This window comes from Haliotis rubra, unplaced genomic scaffold, assembly GCF_003918875.1.
Source record: "Haliotis rubra isolate DU_JTF1 unplaced genomic scaffold, ASM391887v1 Scf489, whole genome shotgun sequence".
NCBI lineage: Eukaryota > Metazoa > Mollusca > Gastropoda > Lepetellida > Haliotidae > Haliotis > Haliotis rubra.
In genome coordinates this window covers 157,220-176,526 of record NW_025767178.1, presented here as the reverse complement: position 1 = coordinate 176,526, position 19,307 = coordinate 157,220, and the positions used below count along the sequence as shown (strand labels likewise).

Genomic DNA, 19,307 nt, shown 5'->3' with positions numbered 1-19,307 from the left:
CTTGTAACACAACAATTTCTTCCAAGGAAGTGGGGCGGGGGACGAAGTGACAATATTGTGTGATAAATGTCTTGCTACATTCATGTGGTTAACGTCCACTCACCTGTATGTAGATACTAGTCGATCTTCTTCCTGTAAACATGATGAGCGAGACTGATCATCGTCAGCCTAGCGATTGTTTCTTCATTGGTTTCCGATAAACAGTCACTGCTTGAGGACTGGCAATCCATGGAAAGGAAAAGCTTGTCGCTGTCTGAATTACTTCCGGACATGTCAGAGTCTGCTTTGTAACGAAATGCCAACCCGCTGAATTAACCATATTTAAATCACTTGACATAAATGGTTTAACACCCGAGTAAATTGGGGAACAAAAGCCAGACCTAGCCAACAGGTAACCCTTATGACAAGCGATTTTGACAGAATCATGTATGAAAACAAGTTGTATTTCGGAAGCTAGGCAAAGCAGGTGACAAGATTAAATGACAGTAGATTGTGAAAACATAAAGCATTCATTTTCCACAGCAGTTGTCACGATTTCAGGTTTCGACAAACCTGTAAACAAGATAATTTACCCCCAGAAATGTACATGAATTCTACAACGCCCCTCATAGGCATACCTCACCTCACATTACGTCACGGAGACACGCCACTCTGATTGGTTGAAATTTCGTTCGCAGGAGAGAATTGTGCACTGTTGTCAAAAAAGGTCGATTTAAATTAATTAAATGTTGAAATGAGTAGTTTTAATGATGGGGTTTCATTTATAATGATGCCAATAAATGATTTATGTATTTGTACCCCCCTAGAGTATATGTGATATCTAAGTAAGAAGTTGAGCATCAGAGCTGCATAATGGGGCATAACATTGTTAAGTTGAAATATCATGGAGAATCTAGCTGCATGAATGGCTGCCTCTGTTCCACTGCCTCTGAATGACTCTGGCAAGTCTGCAGACCCATCGTAAATGTTGAGAACAATGAAAATGTGTCAGGAAAGGTCCTGTGTGTATGGTCGTCTAGCTCAGATGTATATTGTGTGCAATGGATTCCTGATGGTCTGTGCTGATGTTCTACTTCTGAGCAACATTCTGCTAGTGCAGGTTGCAGTCACGAATCAGATGCGGAAATGGCGCGTAACCTGATTTTACGTCATCTTGGAGTGATGTCACATGCACCAAACCAGGCATCTGCAACAAATTTTGTCGCTTGCAAATGGGTCCTCAGACAGTGTTTTGTCCAACTGGTGCAGCCAAGGGCTTGTGCAACTGTTGCTACTGATTGCCCAGCTTTAAGCCTACCCATGGCATGTTCATCTTGAATTTTGAGTTTTGACATACTCGTCTTTCTATTAAACTTGATGCATGTGTGATCGCTAAAGTGATCACTTGACTCGCTGCACGTGATTGTTGTGTTCCATGCCTTTTTCACGCTTCATGATGTATTCTTTTGCATCTCTTGCAAAGACCATGTTCAGACAGTTTACATGTCATAGCTGTTTTTATGTATGGAGCAACAAGAGACTAAAAAGAATCACAACCTCCAACCCCTTCCACTTCTGCGTTTGCCCAGATCAATGTTAATTCGTTTTTTGTGGAGTTTTATGACACTACAGGAAAGAGTAGTTTGAGATCAGTTACAAGCAGTGAAGTTTGCTCTTTTTTATATACCATCTATATCTGATTGATATATTAGTTCAAGCTAAGACATGACAACAGTCACTTTACAGATGTATCTTACACGTGTTGGTTTTCTGCTTATACATATGAAATTAGGAAGAGGAGGAACTGGATCATGGTTTGTTTAATGCCACAGTCAGCAATATTCCAGCTATATGATGGCAACAGTGGTATGAGAATATTTGCTTCTGACTGAGACAATCCAGTTATTGATGTTGTGAGGAAAGATCCAAGCCACTCTGGGAGCATGACATGCTGCCATTAACAAAGTCCCTGATCCCGACCAACCGATACATTTGCTTTCCTCTTAAGACAAGAATAGCTTGCAAGGTGTTAATTTCTATCTGGAATTCCCAAAGCATTAATCATGATAATTAAGGTTGTTTTGTAGATTTAGAAATAACCATTTGGTATATCAATAAGTATTCTACACTTTGAACAAACACAATTGACATTGTTGTTTGTCTGCCTGTAAACACATCAACAGTATTAATATGTATGATTGCATTTTTGAAAGTGGTAAAGTGGAAATTATTTAAAGTATATCCATAACATGAAAACTGTAAACACTTGGCCATGCATTCTAAATAAACATGTACTTTCCTTTCTTGTTCCACAGAATGGACAGGTACTAATTTTTGTTTCAATAGTTCTCTTTCAATATAGATAGTTGAGTGTATATACATGAATTGAAATTCTAGATCTAATGGTTTTCTATTCTTAGTACATATCTATCTTGCCTAAAAAATTGTTTCCTGTCTGTGTTTTTTCATGTCTTTTCTCACTCACTGCTTGTAGTTTACTGAAGAAATGGAGTCACCTGTTACCATAGAACCTTCATGAGCATTTGTTCGGTTTGAGTAAATTATACCACAGAGCTCTTATGTCCCTGTGTATTGATAATTCAAAAGGTTATATGACCCTATAACAGTGCCAGAATTTCTACTAAATCTTAGAAGGGCCTTTTGCACACTCCTATAGAAGGATATCATTCTGCATTGGCATTTGTCCTCACCAAACAAGGGATTCATATTTGAAAGTATTGGGTCCTTCCCAAAATACTCTGTCCCTTTGAGTTAGAGACAGTGCATATCTATGAAATGGCTTATAACATCATCTTTTTTTAACCTATGGAGAAAGCATCTTTATCACACCTATCAATATCATGAAAGACTGCCATCCTTATGGAATTAGCTATTCCTTCAAGGATTTCAAAACTGCTTGCTTTGGATTTACACTCGGTAGCATTAACCCCCTGGATGCCGCAGGGACATATATGTCCTTCCCCTTCAACCCTCAATATCAAGTCCAATAAAAATCAAAATATCCCACGCACACAAATACACTTCACAGTTTCGAATTCTGCAGGAAATTTCCTGTTTCTTGATACCATCCACTATTATTTTAGACAAAGCTCAAGTGCTGAAAATGACCTTTCAAAATTGGCTTCATCGAAAATGTTGCCATTTTTTGACACAGTACGAAATCGCGATTCACAGCGTTATTTGCTGTATGTTTTGAAATGTGAAAATCGGATAATTACTGGGAGTATTGAATTTCAAAAATAACATATTCATGATCACTGATATCAGTTTTACATGAAATCGCTAATTATAATTCTGAAACGTTGCCGATGAATCTAGAATCGGTTGGGATGTTTTCGAAAATGCACTTACGAACACCGTGAGAGCTTTCCACCATATTGGATAGTGTTTACAAAATCACGTTTAGCGAAAGCCGGTATTGAGGCGCCTATTACATCAATGCATATTTCATATTCAGCTTCAAAAATGCATCACTGAATTCCCCATACATTTTAGAATCAAATTGCAACTGGTCTGTGTCACCAATAACAACTGTCTAGATAAAATGAGATCGAAACATATTGGGTGTGAAAAGCGAGCGCTGTGCTTGAAAGACTGCGTTTGTTCTGAAATGTAAACAAAGACAAATTCGATTTTACACTGCGTAGCATTTTCTGAAATTTTTCAACATTCATCCGTCTATTCATTGCTTGCAATGGCTCAATACCTTTGGAATATGCATGGAAAGAGTATCGTAGCAAGAAATAGGAAATTATAAATAGATACAATGCAATGATTTGATAATTCATAAGAAATTGTCAAAGTTTCCGTGCAGCGTGGCCATGATGACTGGCGCAAAATCACATAGAGCGACAGCGGTAATTATCTGCATTTCTGGCCTTTTCTCTTACTTATAGTGAAAGCGATAAAACATATAACAATACACAGATAGTCAGAATCATTCTGATTACTTACATCTTATATTTATGTACAAACGATCCCTGAATCAATGGAAGGGTCCTCGCAAAATCCTGTGTACCCATGTCAGCAAAGCCGCCATTTTGTAAGAAATCGGTCAGCGGTAGTGATGTCATACGTCAACATTGTTGTACATATTAGGCACTTTCTTTGAGGTGAAGGTCGGTTGAACAAGAGTAAACACAATCGCCCAATCCTTCCGATTACACTGTCAGTATTATGGTGTATATTTTGCGTATAGTTAAGATATTTTTTACATAAGAAATTGACATATTTAGTGCAATACACCATATTCTAAACCTTTACACAAGTGTTAGAAGATCAAACGTAGCCATAACTGCGACTACTTTAGTTCCTATGATGTACAATATTCAATTTATTTGGACTAATATTGCAATTTCATATGAACAGGTTAATGAACGGTGATTTAATTTAACCTGATATGTAAAACTGATAATATTAATGACAATGATTTATATATGGTATGAAATGTATATGCACACATATTTAAAGGAATTGTCTTGTTCACTGCATAATTTTGTGTCGTTTTATAGACAAAAGAATGATGCATATTGATCGGCAAGGTGCGCGTTTGTTGGAAACGTTTTATGATTCTCTATCATTGTTTTCAATAATATATTCAATTCATATTCGATTATATAATATTGTGATGACAGGATATCAAACTCTAACTACATTTATAGGAAAATTGTTGAAAAATATATATACCATCTCATGTGTTAATTCGGACAAATCTTACATCCATATTCTAATATATAGTTCCATATATAAAAAGCTATCTTTTTGCATCTTTCATTGCATACGTATGAAGAGAAATAGCTACATAATCATAAACAAACAAAATTCTTATCCAAAACAAAATATTCGGGTGTTGTGAAATATTATTTTTGTTTACGTTAAATTGATGCCAAACAGGTGCGCGTGTTGTTCACAATAAGATACGCTGTTGATATATTCAGGACACTATTTAAATGGAAAAATCAGTCATTTTATGTTTTGTCTAAAGAGTGTTAAATTCTGACGTAGAAGCCGAGATCTTTTATACAATTAATGAAAATTAGGTGAGATATATACTAATCAGCAAACCAATGTCGTCTTTTTCCGACGTCGCAAAATGCATAAAACAAGCAATGACGTCAACTAAAATGTTGTATTATTTTCAGCAATTTCGTTACATTTGAAGATATGGCTAGTACTCTGGTAATAACGATGCAAAATTAGTCAAATTACATCTACACAAACAGGAGAATATGGGAATCTAAGAACTAACTTATCTATCGGATAGGGCCATTCAAATCGCTATTACGTGCTTTCACATGTAATACGTTGTCATCTTTTCTTATAAATTGTGAAACTACCAAAGCATCCGTTCACATTGGGAACTTTGAATTGGAATAGTTTGGTTCACCATGAACATAAAATAACGAAAATATAAGCGTCTGTATCCACAACAAATTCTTTCCAAGTGATCTGAGTTACATTGACCTAGTGTTACGCATAACAGAGTTATGCCCCTTATCATTATCGTGTATGACCTCTCTGTATGCCGTTTGGCGTCATAGAAGAAAATCCATTTTTACATTTATTGCGAGTCATTTTTAATGTTGGCGTATAACGATTATGCACAAGCACATAAACCCAATTCATATACATTTATGTCGTTCAGATATCAGGCTGCATTTTCTTCGCTGACACTTTCCGTAAAGATGCCACATTAAAAATTAAGCAGCACAGTGCTTTTATCGGTCTTGCGATAAAAAGCGGATAAATTTACTGTTTTTAAACGCATAACAAAAAATTGGACAACATTTAGCAGTGTCTATTTCTCAAACCGCCAAGGTAGTTGCACTTATATTTATACCAAAGGATAGGAAATTTAATATTCTACAATTCTGTGTAATTTTATAGCCGTACGTATATCCAGGACCACGTGAGCGCAATTCTCGCAAAACGTTTTCTTTTCAAACCGTATGAAAATGTGCGCCTGAAAAAAAACTCGGCAGCCAGGGGGTTAAGACCCATCTAGAGTTGTAATTAGAGCACTGCTGAAGTTCTATACCAAGACTCAAAAGACATCAATGGGACCATTGGACAGTGCCCAGTAAGAGCTCTGAAATTGGTATTTACATAGCTTAATTGGCAATAATACTTCTCCAAGCCCTATTCACTTCTGACTATATTTTCTTCTTCTTTTGAAAAATGAATATATCATCAACATATAATAGAAAACTGTATTTTAGTAGCTTCTATATGTTTCCTGTTGTCTCTGCTGTACCTGTGCTGTAGCTGATACAATACATATTCTATGGTGTAATCCTTGTTATTATGTTTCAAAAAAGTTAACAAAGGTAAATTGCAGAGGATCATACTACTTAAGATTTTTTTCTTTTCCAGATTGGACAACATTTGTCTTGAAATATGTATACTGAACTGTCAATAATAACAACAGAAAGTGGTATAATTCAGGATGAACAGCTTTATAGCTGATAACATCTTGCCTTGTCTCCTTGTTGATCATACACTTACGTGGCCTCATGCGATCAGATAAAGAAATTCTATAGAGAGGTTTTAGAGGAAAGATGCTGACATGTGCATGTGGTGATCCCCAAGGCAATGCCTTCACAGCTATGTTGTGGCTAAGCAGTGCCACTGAAGGGAGGTGACTGGATGTCATGCAAATAATTATACACCTGTCTCTATCACTTCTCATTTTTGTCTACTTCTGTTTCAGCCCAAGGGGTCCTGTTGACATTGTTGTAAGTAGTTCATTATTACTGATAATTTCCATATATTTCTAATAATTTCCATGTAATGGTTCATATATGATTATTATAACAATAAAGTTTGACGATGAGTGAATTAAGATATTAAGAATTAATAACCAATTTAGTTTTTCCACCCTTAAATACATAAAACTCAATGAGAATATAATTCATTTCATTATTAGATATAGCAAACAAAAACCAATACATCTGACATGTAAGTCAGGAACACACATCACATACATCATACACTTGCATAAATGTATAAATGCATTTCTAACCTTCTTAATAATGTTACACTTATTACAGATTTAGTTCCTAGAGGATATGAATATGATTGCCAAATCTGCTGTCTTAGTGCTGTAACAAAAAATATCCAATCAATAAACCTAATAGTGTGTCTTTACATTTGAAGATCAACAAATTTTGCACATGCAGGATATGATAAACTTCTAAAGAATGTTTCAATAATTACCTGTACTCAAGAATCAGCCATCACACATTTCTCACACATCATAGAAAAAACATGCATATAATTTAGCTAACATTTGTTCATATATTCTTATTTATGAAGAGCTATAATTTTATGTGTATTTGTGCATTTAGGTGTAAACAAAACTCAAAATAAAATAGCTTCAGAATGAGTCACCTTGCTGTCAGCAACTCTCTATATTTGATGTAACTATGAGTGAGACAGGAATAAAATGATCTGTCTGTCTGTCAGCTGTTTGTGCTTGTAAGCATAGTGACACATGAGGGTCAAAAATCATAAAAGCTAATGCTCAAGAGAATAAAAGGATCAGCCATTCAACCAGAACATTTTAGCCTAACTGAAACAATTTGGTTGGTAAGGTAGTGACTGACTCAAGCATATCTAACTGTAGACTATATTACCTGTTCATTAAAATCCTTAAAACCTTACTGCAAACTAATACTAAGAACTAGAAGCCAATATTGATACTTATATGGCAGCAATATGTTGGTATACTTTGTCTATTATATACTAATTACTAAATGCTAATGTTAACACAAGCACTGATAGCTATTTGCTAATATAAAGAGTAATGCTAACTGTATTATATACAGTGTTCACGAATGGTGTTTCAAAGTAACAGGACATTGGGTCCTGTCAGTTTCAGATGTCTGTCTGACCCACGGAAAATTCACAGGACACATCAAATAAAAATTAAACACACATTTCAGATTTAACATTTCTTATAATTGGCATTGAAATTATTAACAAACATAAAAATTTATAAACAGCGAACAAGTGTGACGTGTCACATATGACAACAAGTCAAAGTCATTGTGAAATATACAGTCGGACACTGGGGCCAGTGGGTTATAGACTTGCATCGGACCGTCGGTGAATCTGCCGTATTTGTCCAAGGGTCCGATGCTATTCATGAACACTGATATACTGTATACTATATATACTTAGTACACCGTTTATAAAAATACTGACTTTAAAACTAATACTAACTATACTGAATGCACTCTCTTGTTTAGGTGACACAATCACAATGAACCTTTGACTGTCACATGAACTTAATGACACACTTAGCATTTCTTGTAAACTAGACATGTATCTGCATTCTACAATGACAAATAGAAGATCTTAGAATTGGTCTTCAGCAACCCCTGTGTGTCATAAGAGGCGACTAACATTATCGGGTGGTCAAGCTTGCTGACTTGGTTGACATGTGTCATTGAATCCCAATTACACGGGTTGGTGCTCATGATGTTGATCACTGGATTGTCTGGTCCAAACTCAATTATTTACAAACTACTGTCATACAGCTTGAATATTACAAACCAGACAAAGTATTTGTTGTCACTTTCAAATGTCTGCATTATACATTGATAAAGGGAAGAACTATGAACACTCCCTGGTATGTGCTACTTTCTTGTGCAGAATCAAGAGAAGGTTGTTTTCAAGAATGGTAGTGCCACAAGCCAGGGCGTGCCTTCATCAAAGGACACAGAGTCTTCTATTCACATTGGAGTTGTGTCGGTTGACTATGAAACCAGGGAGGGATCGGCCAAGCCTGGCAAAGACTTCACGTACACTCAAGGAAAATTGGTACATACAATACATATAGTTAATAGTCAGTGAAAGTGGGCTACATCTTGTGACACTTTAAATATATTACATGACGTGCTTCTTTATCAGCATGACACAAATCATGAAAGGAATACTTGCTCTTTAGGAATAGGATTTGTATATGACATGCTGAAGATGTCAAAATGTTTGTAGTTAAATACAGATTCCATCTCTTTATCTGGTCCAGAAACTTACCAACATTACAAGTGTCCTGGGCCCTTATTCTCGAAACGTTCGTAGTCCTAAGAATTCTTAACTTTGATCGTAGCCAGTGTGTTAAGAATGGACTTAAAAAGTTTGTAGGGCTACGAACGTTTCGAGAATAGCTAGCCAGGTTTTATGTCCTGTATGACAGTGTCATATTGTGGCCATCTTGATATTACCAGTTTTATTCAAATGCGAGGTCTTGCTACAGCCTGTATATGTTTTTATAAAATATCATAATATATTAAACAGTATCATTGATTCTTGGGCTATAGTGGAGAATATGCTGTGTGAATGTATAGTGACAAGTACAAGTATTTATTCATGAATACTTTATGTTTAATATGAAGGAAATAAATAGCAAACATGTCATGTTATTGGTTATGTAACTTCTGTAAAGCAAAAAAGCAATAAGTCGCGAACAATGCCACTTACAGCCTGATGGTGCTTTTGGGGCACTGATAAAATGATAGAAGTTACGCTGCTTCATGATATATTCTATCTTGCCTATCTCAGTTAACTTAGTAGTTCCAAGTAAAAAGCACTCTCTTTTTAAAATTTTGTTAATATTCGATTCTAGTGACCATGAATAATGAATCAAATTTAGAAGGGTAATATGGTTCTATTTACAAAATACACAAGTGAATCGTAACAGGACTAACTGATACTTTCTCAATGATTGACATTTTTCATTTGAAATTAATTTAGCCTCATAAACTGTTTACTTTTGTTAAATTTACTCTAGTTTTGCTGAAAGTACTATTGTTATTTAGTAGATTGACAATAAAGTTATTCTTCTTTTCAAACAGACATTCAAAGAAAATGAATACCGGAAGACGTTTTCTATCCCAATAGTGAACGACAACCAGTATGAAGCTGATGTTGATTTCTATTTGATACTGAAGAATCCTCAAGGTCAGAGTGGACTGGGTGATCCGAGTGTGGCCAGGGTCACAATTGTGGATGATGACGGTAAGCACTTGTGGATCAGAGGTATCTCTGAATTGGAAAGGATAATGGTTCATTGAATAGGGTAAATGAGTTAAAGCTACTCAAAACTTCTCTATGTTGTTGTTTTCCTTAGATTGGAACTATTCCTATTTGCATTCAGCAATACTGATTGTGATTTGTTACAATGTTATGAGGTGTGAGGTCAATAAAACTGCTGACTTCAGAGTCCACACATATGGCTTGTCGAAATTGGGTTCGTGTGACGCATACCTGTGAGAACATTCCATTGTCATTCCGAATTTTGTACCCAAGTCATGATGAAAAGGATGTGAAGAATAGTGTGAACACGTTTATTATTTGGACTAATATTTGTATTTTCTAAATAGATTTCAAACTTTCAAAATCCCCGTTTTTGATTTTGGATGCCAACAGGCAGGAGGTATGGTGAGAAGTGTACAGTCCTAACTTGTATGTTCCTGTGTTCGTTATATATCCATGAGGAGACAAGCATAAGGTACAAGGGACCCACACTGGCCTTGATATCTCCACGAGGAGATTGCCATAAGGTACAAGGGACTCACACTGACCTTGATATCTCCATGAGGAGATGGGCATAAGGTACAAGGGACCCACACTGGCCTTGATATCTCCATGAGGAGATGTGCATAAGGTACAAGGGACCCACACTGGCCTTGATATCTCCACGAGGAGATTGCCATAAGGTACAAGGGACTCACACTGACCTTGATATCTCCATGAGGAGATGGGCATAAGGTACAAGGGACCCACACTGGCCTTGATATCTCCACGAGGAGATGTGCATAAGGTACAAGGGACCCACACTGGCCTTGATATCTCCATGAGGAGATGACCATAAGGTACAAGGGACCCACACTGGCCTTGATATCTCCATGAGGAGATGGGCATAAGGTACAAGGGACTCACACTGGCCTTGATATCTCCATGAAGAGATGGGCATAAGGGACCCACACTGGCCTTGATATCTCCATGAGGAGATGACCATAAGGTACAAGGGACCCACACTGGCCTTGATATCTCCATGAGGAGATGGGCATAAGGTACAAGGGACTCACACTGGCCTTGATATCTCCATGAGGAGATGGGCATAAGGGGACCCACACTGACCTTGATATCTCCACAGAGATGGGCATGGTACAAGGCACACTGGCCTTGATATCTCCATGGTGACAAAGGGACCCACACTGGCCTTGATATCTCCATGAGGAGATGGGCATAAGGTACAAGGGACCCACACTGGCCTTGATATCTCCATGAGGAGATGGGCATAAGGTACAAGGGACCCACATTGGCCTTGATATCTCCATGAGGAGATGGGCATAAGGTACAAGGGACCCACACTGGCCTTGATATCTCCATGAGGAGATGGGCATAAGGTACAAGGGGACCCACACTGGCCTTGATATCTCCACGAGGAGATGGGCATAAGGTACAAGGGACTCACACTGGCCTTGATATCTCCATGAGGAGATGGGCATAAGGTACCAGGGACTACTGGCCTTGATATCTCCATGGGAGATGGGCATAAGGTACAAGGGACCCACACTGGCCTTGATATCTCCATGAGGAGATGGGCATAAGGTACAAGGGACTCACACTGGCCTTGATATCTCCATGAGGAGATGGGCATAAGGTACAAGGGACCCACACTGGCCTTGATATCTCCATGAGGAGATGGGCATAAGGTACAAGGGACCCACACTGGCCTTGATATCTCCATGAGGAGATGGGCATAAGGTACAAGGGACCCACACTGGCCTTGATATCTCCATGAGGAGATGGGCATAAGGTACAAGGGACCCACACTGGCCTTGATATCTCCACGAGGGAGATGGGCATAAGGTACAAAGGACCCACACTGGCCTTGATATCTCCATGAGAGATGGGCATAAGGTACAAGGGACCCACACTGGCCTTGATATCTCCATGAGGAGATGGGCATAAGGTACAAGGGACCCACACTGGCCTTGATATCTCCATGAGGAGGAGATGGGACCCACACTGGCCTTGATAAGGGAGATACAAAGGGGGACCCACACTGGCCTTGATATCTCCATGAGGAGATGGGCATAAGGTACAAAGGGACCCACACTGGCCTTGATATCTCCATGAGGAGATGCAAAGGGACCCACACTGGCTTGATATCTCCATGAGGAGATGGGCATAAGGTACAAGGGGACCCACACTGGCCTTGATATCTCCATGAGGAGATGGGCATAAGGTACAAAGGGACTGAGGCCTTGATATCTCCATGAGGAGATGGGCATAAGGTACAAGGGACCCACACTGGCCTTGATATCTCCATGAGGAGATGGGCATAAGGTACAAAGGGACCCACACTGGCCTTGATATCTCCATGAGGAGATGGGCATAAGGTACAAGGGACCCACACTGGCCTTGATATCTCCATGAGGAGATGGGCATAAGGTACAAGGGACTCACACTGGCCTTGATATCTCCATGAGGAGATGGGCATAAGGTACAAGGGACTCACACTGGCCTTGATATCTCCATGAGGAGATGGGCATAAGGTACAAGGGACCCACACTGGCCTTGATATCTCCATGAGGAGATGGGCATAAGGTACAAGGGGACCCACACTGGCCTTGATATCTCCATGAGGAGATGGGCATAAGGTACAAGGGACCCACACTGGCCTTGATATCTCCATGAGGAGATGGGCATAAGGTACAAGGGACCCACACTGGCCTTGATATCTCCATGAGGAGATGGGCATAAGGTACAAGGAACCCACACTGACCTTGATATTGCCATGAGGAGATGGGCATAAGGTACAAGGGACCCACACTGGCCTTGATATCTCCATGAGGAGATGGGCATAAGGTACAAGGGACTCATACTGGCCTTGATATCTCCATGAGGAGATGGGCATAAGGTACAAGGGACCCACACTGACCTTATATCTCCATGGGGAGAAAAGCATAAGGTACATGTGACCTACTCTGGCCATGGAGAGAAAAGCATAAGGTACAAAGGACTTATTCTGGCCTTGATATCTCCATGGGGAGACGAGCAGAAGGTATGTGACCTTCTCTGGCCTTAATATCTACTTGGGGTGACGAGCATAAGGTACAAGGGCCCCACACTAGCCTTATATCTCTATGGGAAGATGAGCCTGAGATACAAGGGACCTACTGTGCTTTTGTAGCTTTGGCAGACAAACATTGCACTTTAAGGATCAGCTCTGCCTTGCTTCTCCAATGGATATTTCTTGAGAAGAGAGTAAATTTGCAAATACTGTAAAACATGTTTAAAATGAACTTCAAGGGATTTGACTGACTTTTTCATTACATCCAATACTTTATTTCTTGTGAAACCTCTACACTGGATTCTACCAGTGTTAATCAACATCCACTGTCGTTCGTGCAAACACGTGGATTTGATGTACATATTCCTATGAATACTAGACCTTTGTAACATCTGTCTCATCACAAAGGTGGAAGATGACTAAATTAATATCCATGATGCTTGAGAATCCATGAGTTTTGCTGGAAGTGACAGCTTACATCTGCACAGAGGATGATGGGTGTTCCAAGTGTTCATCACTCTTACAAGAGTTTTGAATATTTAGGATCTCAATGTGATGTGAAATGGCTAAGAAACCGGATGACCTGCTACAGATACAGGATGGGTTAGACAGGAAGGACAGTTATGTTCTAATCTGTAAGACATAAACTGCTGTTTGAAATTTTAATACTAATAGCCAGCAGAACAGGATCTAATAGTCAGGATAGTGTGAAGTGGTCAAAGAGTACTCAAACAACCGGATTGGGCTGAAGACGATCAGTGACTGGGATAATATCTTATCTTTCTGTTCCTCTCAACATATAGCTGTAACTGTTGGAAGCCAGAATGACCTGGATCTGCTGCTGTATTACACTCCTTGCCCTTGTTTACAGAGCCAGGAGAGTTCCTGTTTGAGGAAGCCCATTACCATGCTGATTTGAAGGAAGGCAAGGTGACAGCTAGGATCATCCGGGAACATGGTTGTGATGGAAAAGTCATGCTGGAATACTCCACAATGTAAGTCTTCTAACAGTTCTTTTTTGTGTCTTACTAATTGTTGTCCAAATATGTTGCTAAATCTTTTTCCAAGTAATATATTTTACTTTGTGTGAGGAAATATCAGGATAATTGACCTCAAAACAGAAAGTGATGCATTCACATCCTTGTATTGTGGAAGATATAGATAACATAGATAACATAGATAAGAAGATAACCCTACTGGAAGGTACAGACTGCAATATGGAATTGTATGTGTATGCTGCTGGGTGAATGTTGCAGAGATGGTACCGGCACAGGGGGCAAGATTCTGGGACCAGATGTTGACTACATCACTTCAAGTGGCACTGTTGAGTTCAGCCATGCAGAGACGTCCAAAACAATATCAGTTGATGTTAACAAGGACACAAAGGTACTACTCATTTGTATTCTCTTACTATAAGAGTGACTGAAGAAAAGGTTGTATAAACAGCGGAAAAGAATTATCAAGAAAACACTTAAGGAATTAATGTCCGAAGAAAGTAAAGTGTGAAATTCTTATGAAGTCAAATTTTGTGTCCTGTCCTGATTGAAAATCTGTATACAAATAGTATCATTACAATCATATATTTTCATGTATCTTTTTATATTCAAGTACTGATTAATAGGTTAAATAATATATCAGTGGTCTTGAATAGACCTGGGGCATCAGTAAAACCATTTTCAGTTACAATCCAGAATGGTACACTTTTTTGTGTTAGTGTTTATGCATGTTCTTTGCTTATACATAGGGCAGGTTGTTTTGTTTTGAGTTCATGAAAGATCATCCTCAATAATCTCCAGGGTATACGTTCTGATAAATCTCAACTAGTACCCTGGATGCATCTACGTCTCCTCCCTATAATTGTATTACCTCCCTTTGCTGGCTTTTTATCCAATCAGGTTTCTACGCTGGGAAGTTTCACATACCAATCACAAGGCTTCTATCATAACTCACATCTGCTTCTTTTATCTAGCCGATTAAACTTGGCAACAAAATTGTTGCAGAGGCACCCTGAAAGAGGTATAAGGAGTTCTTGCATCTATTTTTTTAAGGTTTTGGACCTGTCAATTTGTATGATTTTTCCCCTAAATCTGAGTCGCACAGTGAGCAAAATTTCATGGCTGTGGTCGCCATCGTTGTTGACACTGGCAAGCTCGATTTAACGGCTTATCTGATTGGCTACTGTGAGAAGGCGGAGCCAGCAAAGGGAGGTAATGCAATTATTGGGCCAGGATGTAGATGCATCCTGGGTACTAGTGGAGATTTATCGGAACATATACCTTGGAGATTATCGAGGATGATGAAAGATTTGAAGCATCTACATTGTCACACTTATTTGTTACAAGATATTACTGATTACTTGTTTCACGTTCTTCATTTGGGATAGCGTGATGGAAATGGTGGTGTGGTTCATTTTGGTCCTAACAAACAGTCAAATGATGACCAATAATTTGTGATATCAACAATTTGTGATATAGAAATATTAAAAATGGTATTGCTGTTATAAGAGTCTTGTACTTCTTTGCTTGAGTTTTGCACTGCATGAATGAACGTAGAGCAAACTAATGTTTGACATTAATGGAGCATGGGAAGATTACAGTTTTATCAGTCGTGATGACATGTCCTTGGTTTATGTCCTGATGTTCTGAGCAAAACATATTGCAGAAAATATTGTCAGCGAAGCTATTTCAGATAAGTTTGTCATGGCTTCAATTTTTTCATTTACAGCATGCTATCAACTTCATCATTGCTCTGCGAAACCCCAGTCTTGGTGCTCGTATTGGCATGCGGAGTGCAACAGTGTGCCACATCAATAAGGGTATGTGTCTAATACACATGATGATGACAAAAGGCTGTTGGCAGGGGACTCTATTCCTGTGTGTTTGTCAGCATGTGTAATACTGAATACTTCGTACTGGCCAGGCAGTCCTGTCTCTGTACTCAAGACTGTTAACACTGTAACCCTGTTCTATTTATCATTAACATTTCTGACAAGTGCTACACATTGTCTTGTGGAGATAACTCCAGTCACAGAGTGGTTGCATTTATCTAATAAAATTAATATGTGAACTGAGGGTTTTTACAGACATTTCAAAGGTTATACGCTTTACTTTTGTTGTAAGAATTCTTTAAGTACACTGTAACCATGACATCGTCTTGAATTGACAGAATTAATTTCTTAGAAATGTTTAAGATACTGTGGAAAGCCCTCTTGATCTAAGCTTGAAGACCTTAGTTAGCATCTGTTATCAGATAGGCAGGGTGTGATTTTGCATGGTTTACAGATTTTTATGGTGAAACAATTCATGTAAAAGTTGAAAAAAGTGTATTTGGGTAGGAATTTCGTGAAGGTGATAAAAGAGGCAATTTGCCTTTGGGGAAAAACTTTTCATATAAAAATCCCTTAGATTATTTTTTTTGTCCAAACAGCATTTACATTCAGTGTCAACAAAAAATATCTCCCAAAAAACAAAGACAAATTTTCTCTGGCTTTCTCTATTTATGATTTTAGTTGGATCTATTACCGGTAACCAGAAAACAAAGAATATGACGCCTTACGCGTTTGCATATGCTGTTTCATTAGAAAACACTGATGTTGGTAATAACTGTCAGTTTGAGTTGAAAAACATATTAACAAAAGGATACAATCATAATAACAAAACTTTATAAGAACAAAATCTAGCATTTGGTATTGAAAGGCGAGGTTTCTTTTGTGGTTCAGTATACATAAACAGCTTATATTCAGTTATACATTTCGAAGATTGGTTTACCTAATCCAAAGTTTTTTTGTGAGCATACAGCATTCATCTGACCTGTATATGTGCTTTAAACTATTATTTCTATGATTTTAGAGCATCAGTACGTCAAGCAATAATGTCACTAATATTATTTCTTAAAATGTGCAATGTTTTCTTGTCAAAAAGGGTGAAGGTCATGGTCTTTTATAGTACGTCACATCTGTAGAATAGTTAATGTTCACTACAACAAGGGATTATGAGCAATTGGTGAATTTCTGTATACCTGACATCATTTTTGGCATGATATATGCAAGATGTCAGCTTTCAGCTACATTAGCACTTCTGCCTATTTGCTCTTGAAATCAGTTGGCACCTGAGACATAACAATATCCTTAAAGCCAAGTTATATAAGTCCATGTATCTCCAAGTAACCCAAAAATAGTTCATTAATTGTTGGACTAAATCAGACCTTGTTATTGTTTTTTACGTTTGTTGTCAATATACAGCGAAACTATTGAGAGTGTCAACATGTGCTAAAGTGTCATTGTCTTTCTTTCATTTCAGATGGTAAGACAGTTCTATTTCTTAGAAGTTTTTGATAGTTTCTGATTATTGTTTTGTAGTTCATAGTAACCTGTTCATAACACTTTCAAGTTTTCTTGCAGCACTATATTTATGTAACTGCTGGCGTAATAATTTTGCTTTCACATTGAAGCAAGTACCAACTTCACATGTAGGCCCTGTGTGCTGACAGCACTCTTTGTCATGAGTTGTACTGTAGTACAAGTCAGTAGTCATGATTCAGTTACAGCAACACCACTGTCTTTAGTTCTTCACCTAGCTTAAGCACAGTTTGTGTATATTGGTGTTATGTTGTGTAGAAGTATCACTATAGTATGTGGCAATGTGTTTAGTGTGTGGTTGTATGGCAGGTGCAATTTACTCTCCGTGCAGAGTTATTTAACAGGCAAGCCCTGCCCAAATTATTAAAACGCCTGTCACAACTGCATTTCTTAAGACAACAACTGTTCAGGTTGTCTACTGTCTATTCTGGTTGAAATGTTTGACAGTGATTAGAACCATCTTTGTACCTAGGTTCCAGATAGATGAATACACAATAATATGAAGTTGAAAATTCAACATGAACATCATGTCTGACATAATTAAAATAATGATAGGCATATATTAATGTAGTCTAACAAACATTTACAGACTATGCAAGAGTGAGAAAAGTGAATGTTAAGAGACACCGGAGAACTGATAGATTTGCATGCCAATGAGATATTTGACAGTGAGAGTATAACAATAACTAGAAGAGGGCATATTACAAGTTATAAAGTGTTATATATTGTTTGCTCACCTCTACTGAAGGTTCAAGTGAGCTCATGGCTTGGCAGCTTGTCCTTCATTGACTCGCAATTTGCCAATCATTCTTCGACAATCCTCCTGATAAGCCTGAAACTAGCAGACTTCAGGATTTCTTTATGGTATTAATTTTTAAACTTATCCCAACTCTCTCTCTTTAAACAAACTACAAACAAAGTTTCTGGCCTCTCTTAAACCCTTTGTCCGAACACTCTCGGTATAACAATTTGAGATCAGCACGACTTCCACTGGATCAGCGACAGTGATCCAATAATCACCGGCCCGGAGGCACAGCGTCAGTGTTTATTGTATCGGGCCGGCAGTTTCAAATATTTGGAGGCCCTTGTGGCCTTCAGTAAATCATCTGTCATTTTCTTTTCAACTTCAATCAGTGTTGTACTTGTTATAATGAGAGAATTAAACAGTGTGAAACTGAGTACAGTGTAGTCTATTATATTTTTATTGGTTTGACTTTAAGAATGTGGGCCTGTAGATTTCATTCCGGGCTTGCAGATTTTAAAGCCCATCACTCAGTTCCTGCATCGCCTAGTTATACATCAACTGTTGTATACAATCCCAGAAGGATCGTTAGATCCTCCTCCAACATCTAGGGTTCGTCACCATGCTACTTTGCCAATTGGGTTGGATCGTCAAGCTCAAGAAATCGGAACTTGTCCCAACCCAACGGCTACAATTCATTAGGGCAGTGTTCGACACTCGCCTGGGTAGGATATTTGTGACTCAGGAACGGTGATCAAGATCCCAAATCTCGTACATCTTGCGTTGATGCAGCCAAGGACATTACGTCAGTGGCAGGAGTGGCTGGTTTCCTCTCATCAGCCCAAAGCCCTCACCCTTCGAGGTCAACTCCAACTTCGACAAATACAGAGGTTCCTTTGGCCGTTCCTACAGATCGCCGATTACCGATTCTTTCATCCTTGGTGCTTCATCAGCACCTGTGATGGTGGCTCCACAAGTTGAACGTTTGCAAGGGGTTTCCTTGACGCCGTTCACTCTTCAAGATCTACAAGTGGGCTGTGGTCATCCAACGATCAGTCCCTCCAGATCAATGAACTGGAGTTCAAGGCAGTCATCCTTGCCATCACACACTGGGCTCAGAC

At 38.5% G+C, this 19,307-nt stretch overlaps 1 protein-coding gene across 5 annotated transcripts in view; it reads left to right on the top strand.

Moving 5' to 3' along the window:
- The window catches only part of LOC124291270 (sodium/calcium exchanger 3-like), a 115,639-nt gene that overhangs the window by 79,399 nt on the left and 16,933 nt on the right, over positions 1-19,307 (top strand). For all 5 annotated transcript variants that reach the window (XM_046728244.1, XM_046728243.1, XM_046728242.1 and 2 more), the window contains 7 exons: positions 6,710-6,734; positions 8,656-8,823; positions 9,858-10,020; positions 13,959-14,082; positions 14,344-14,473; positions 15,812-15,902; positions 17,386-17,388. In XM_046728244.1, the coding sequence (XP_046584200.1) occupies positions 6,710-6,734; positions 8,656-8,823; positions 9,858-10,020; positions 13,959-14,082; positions 14,344-14,473; positions 15,812-15,902; positions 17,386-17,388 (704 nt within the window). The remainder of the gene's footprint in view (positions 1-6,709; positions 6,735-8,655; positions 8,824-9,857; positions 10,021-13,958; positions 14,083-14,343; positions 14,474-15,811; positions 15,903-17,385; positions 17,389-19,307) is intronic.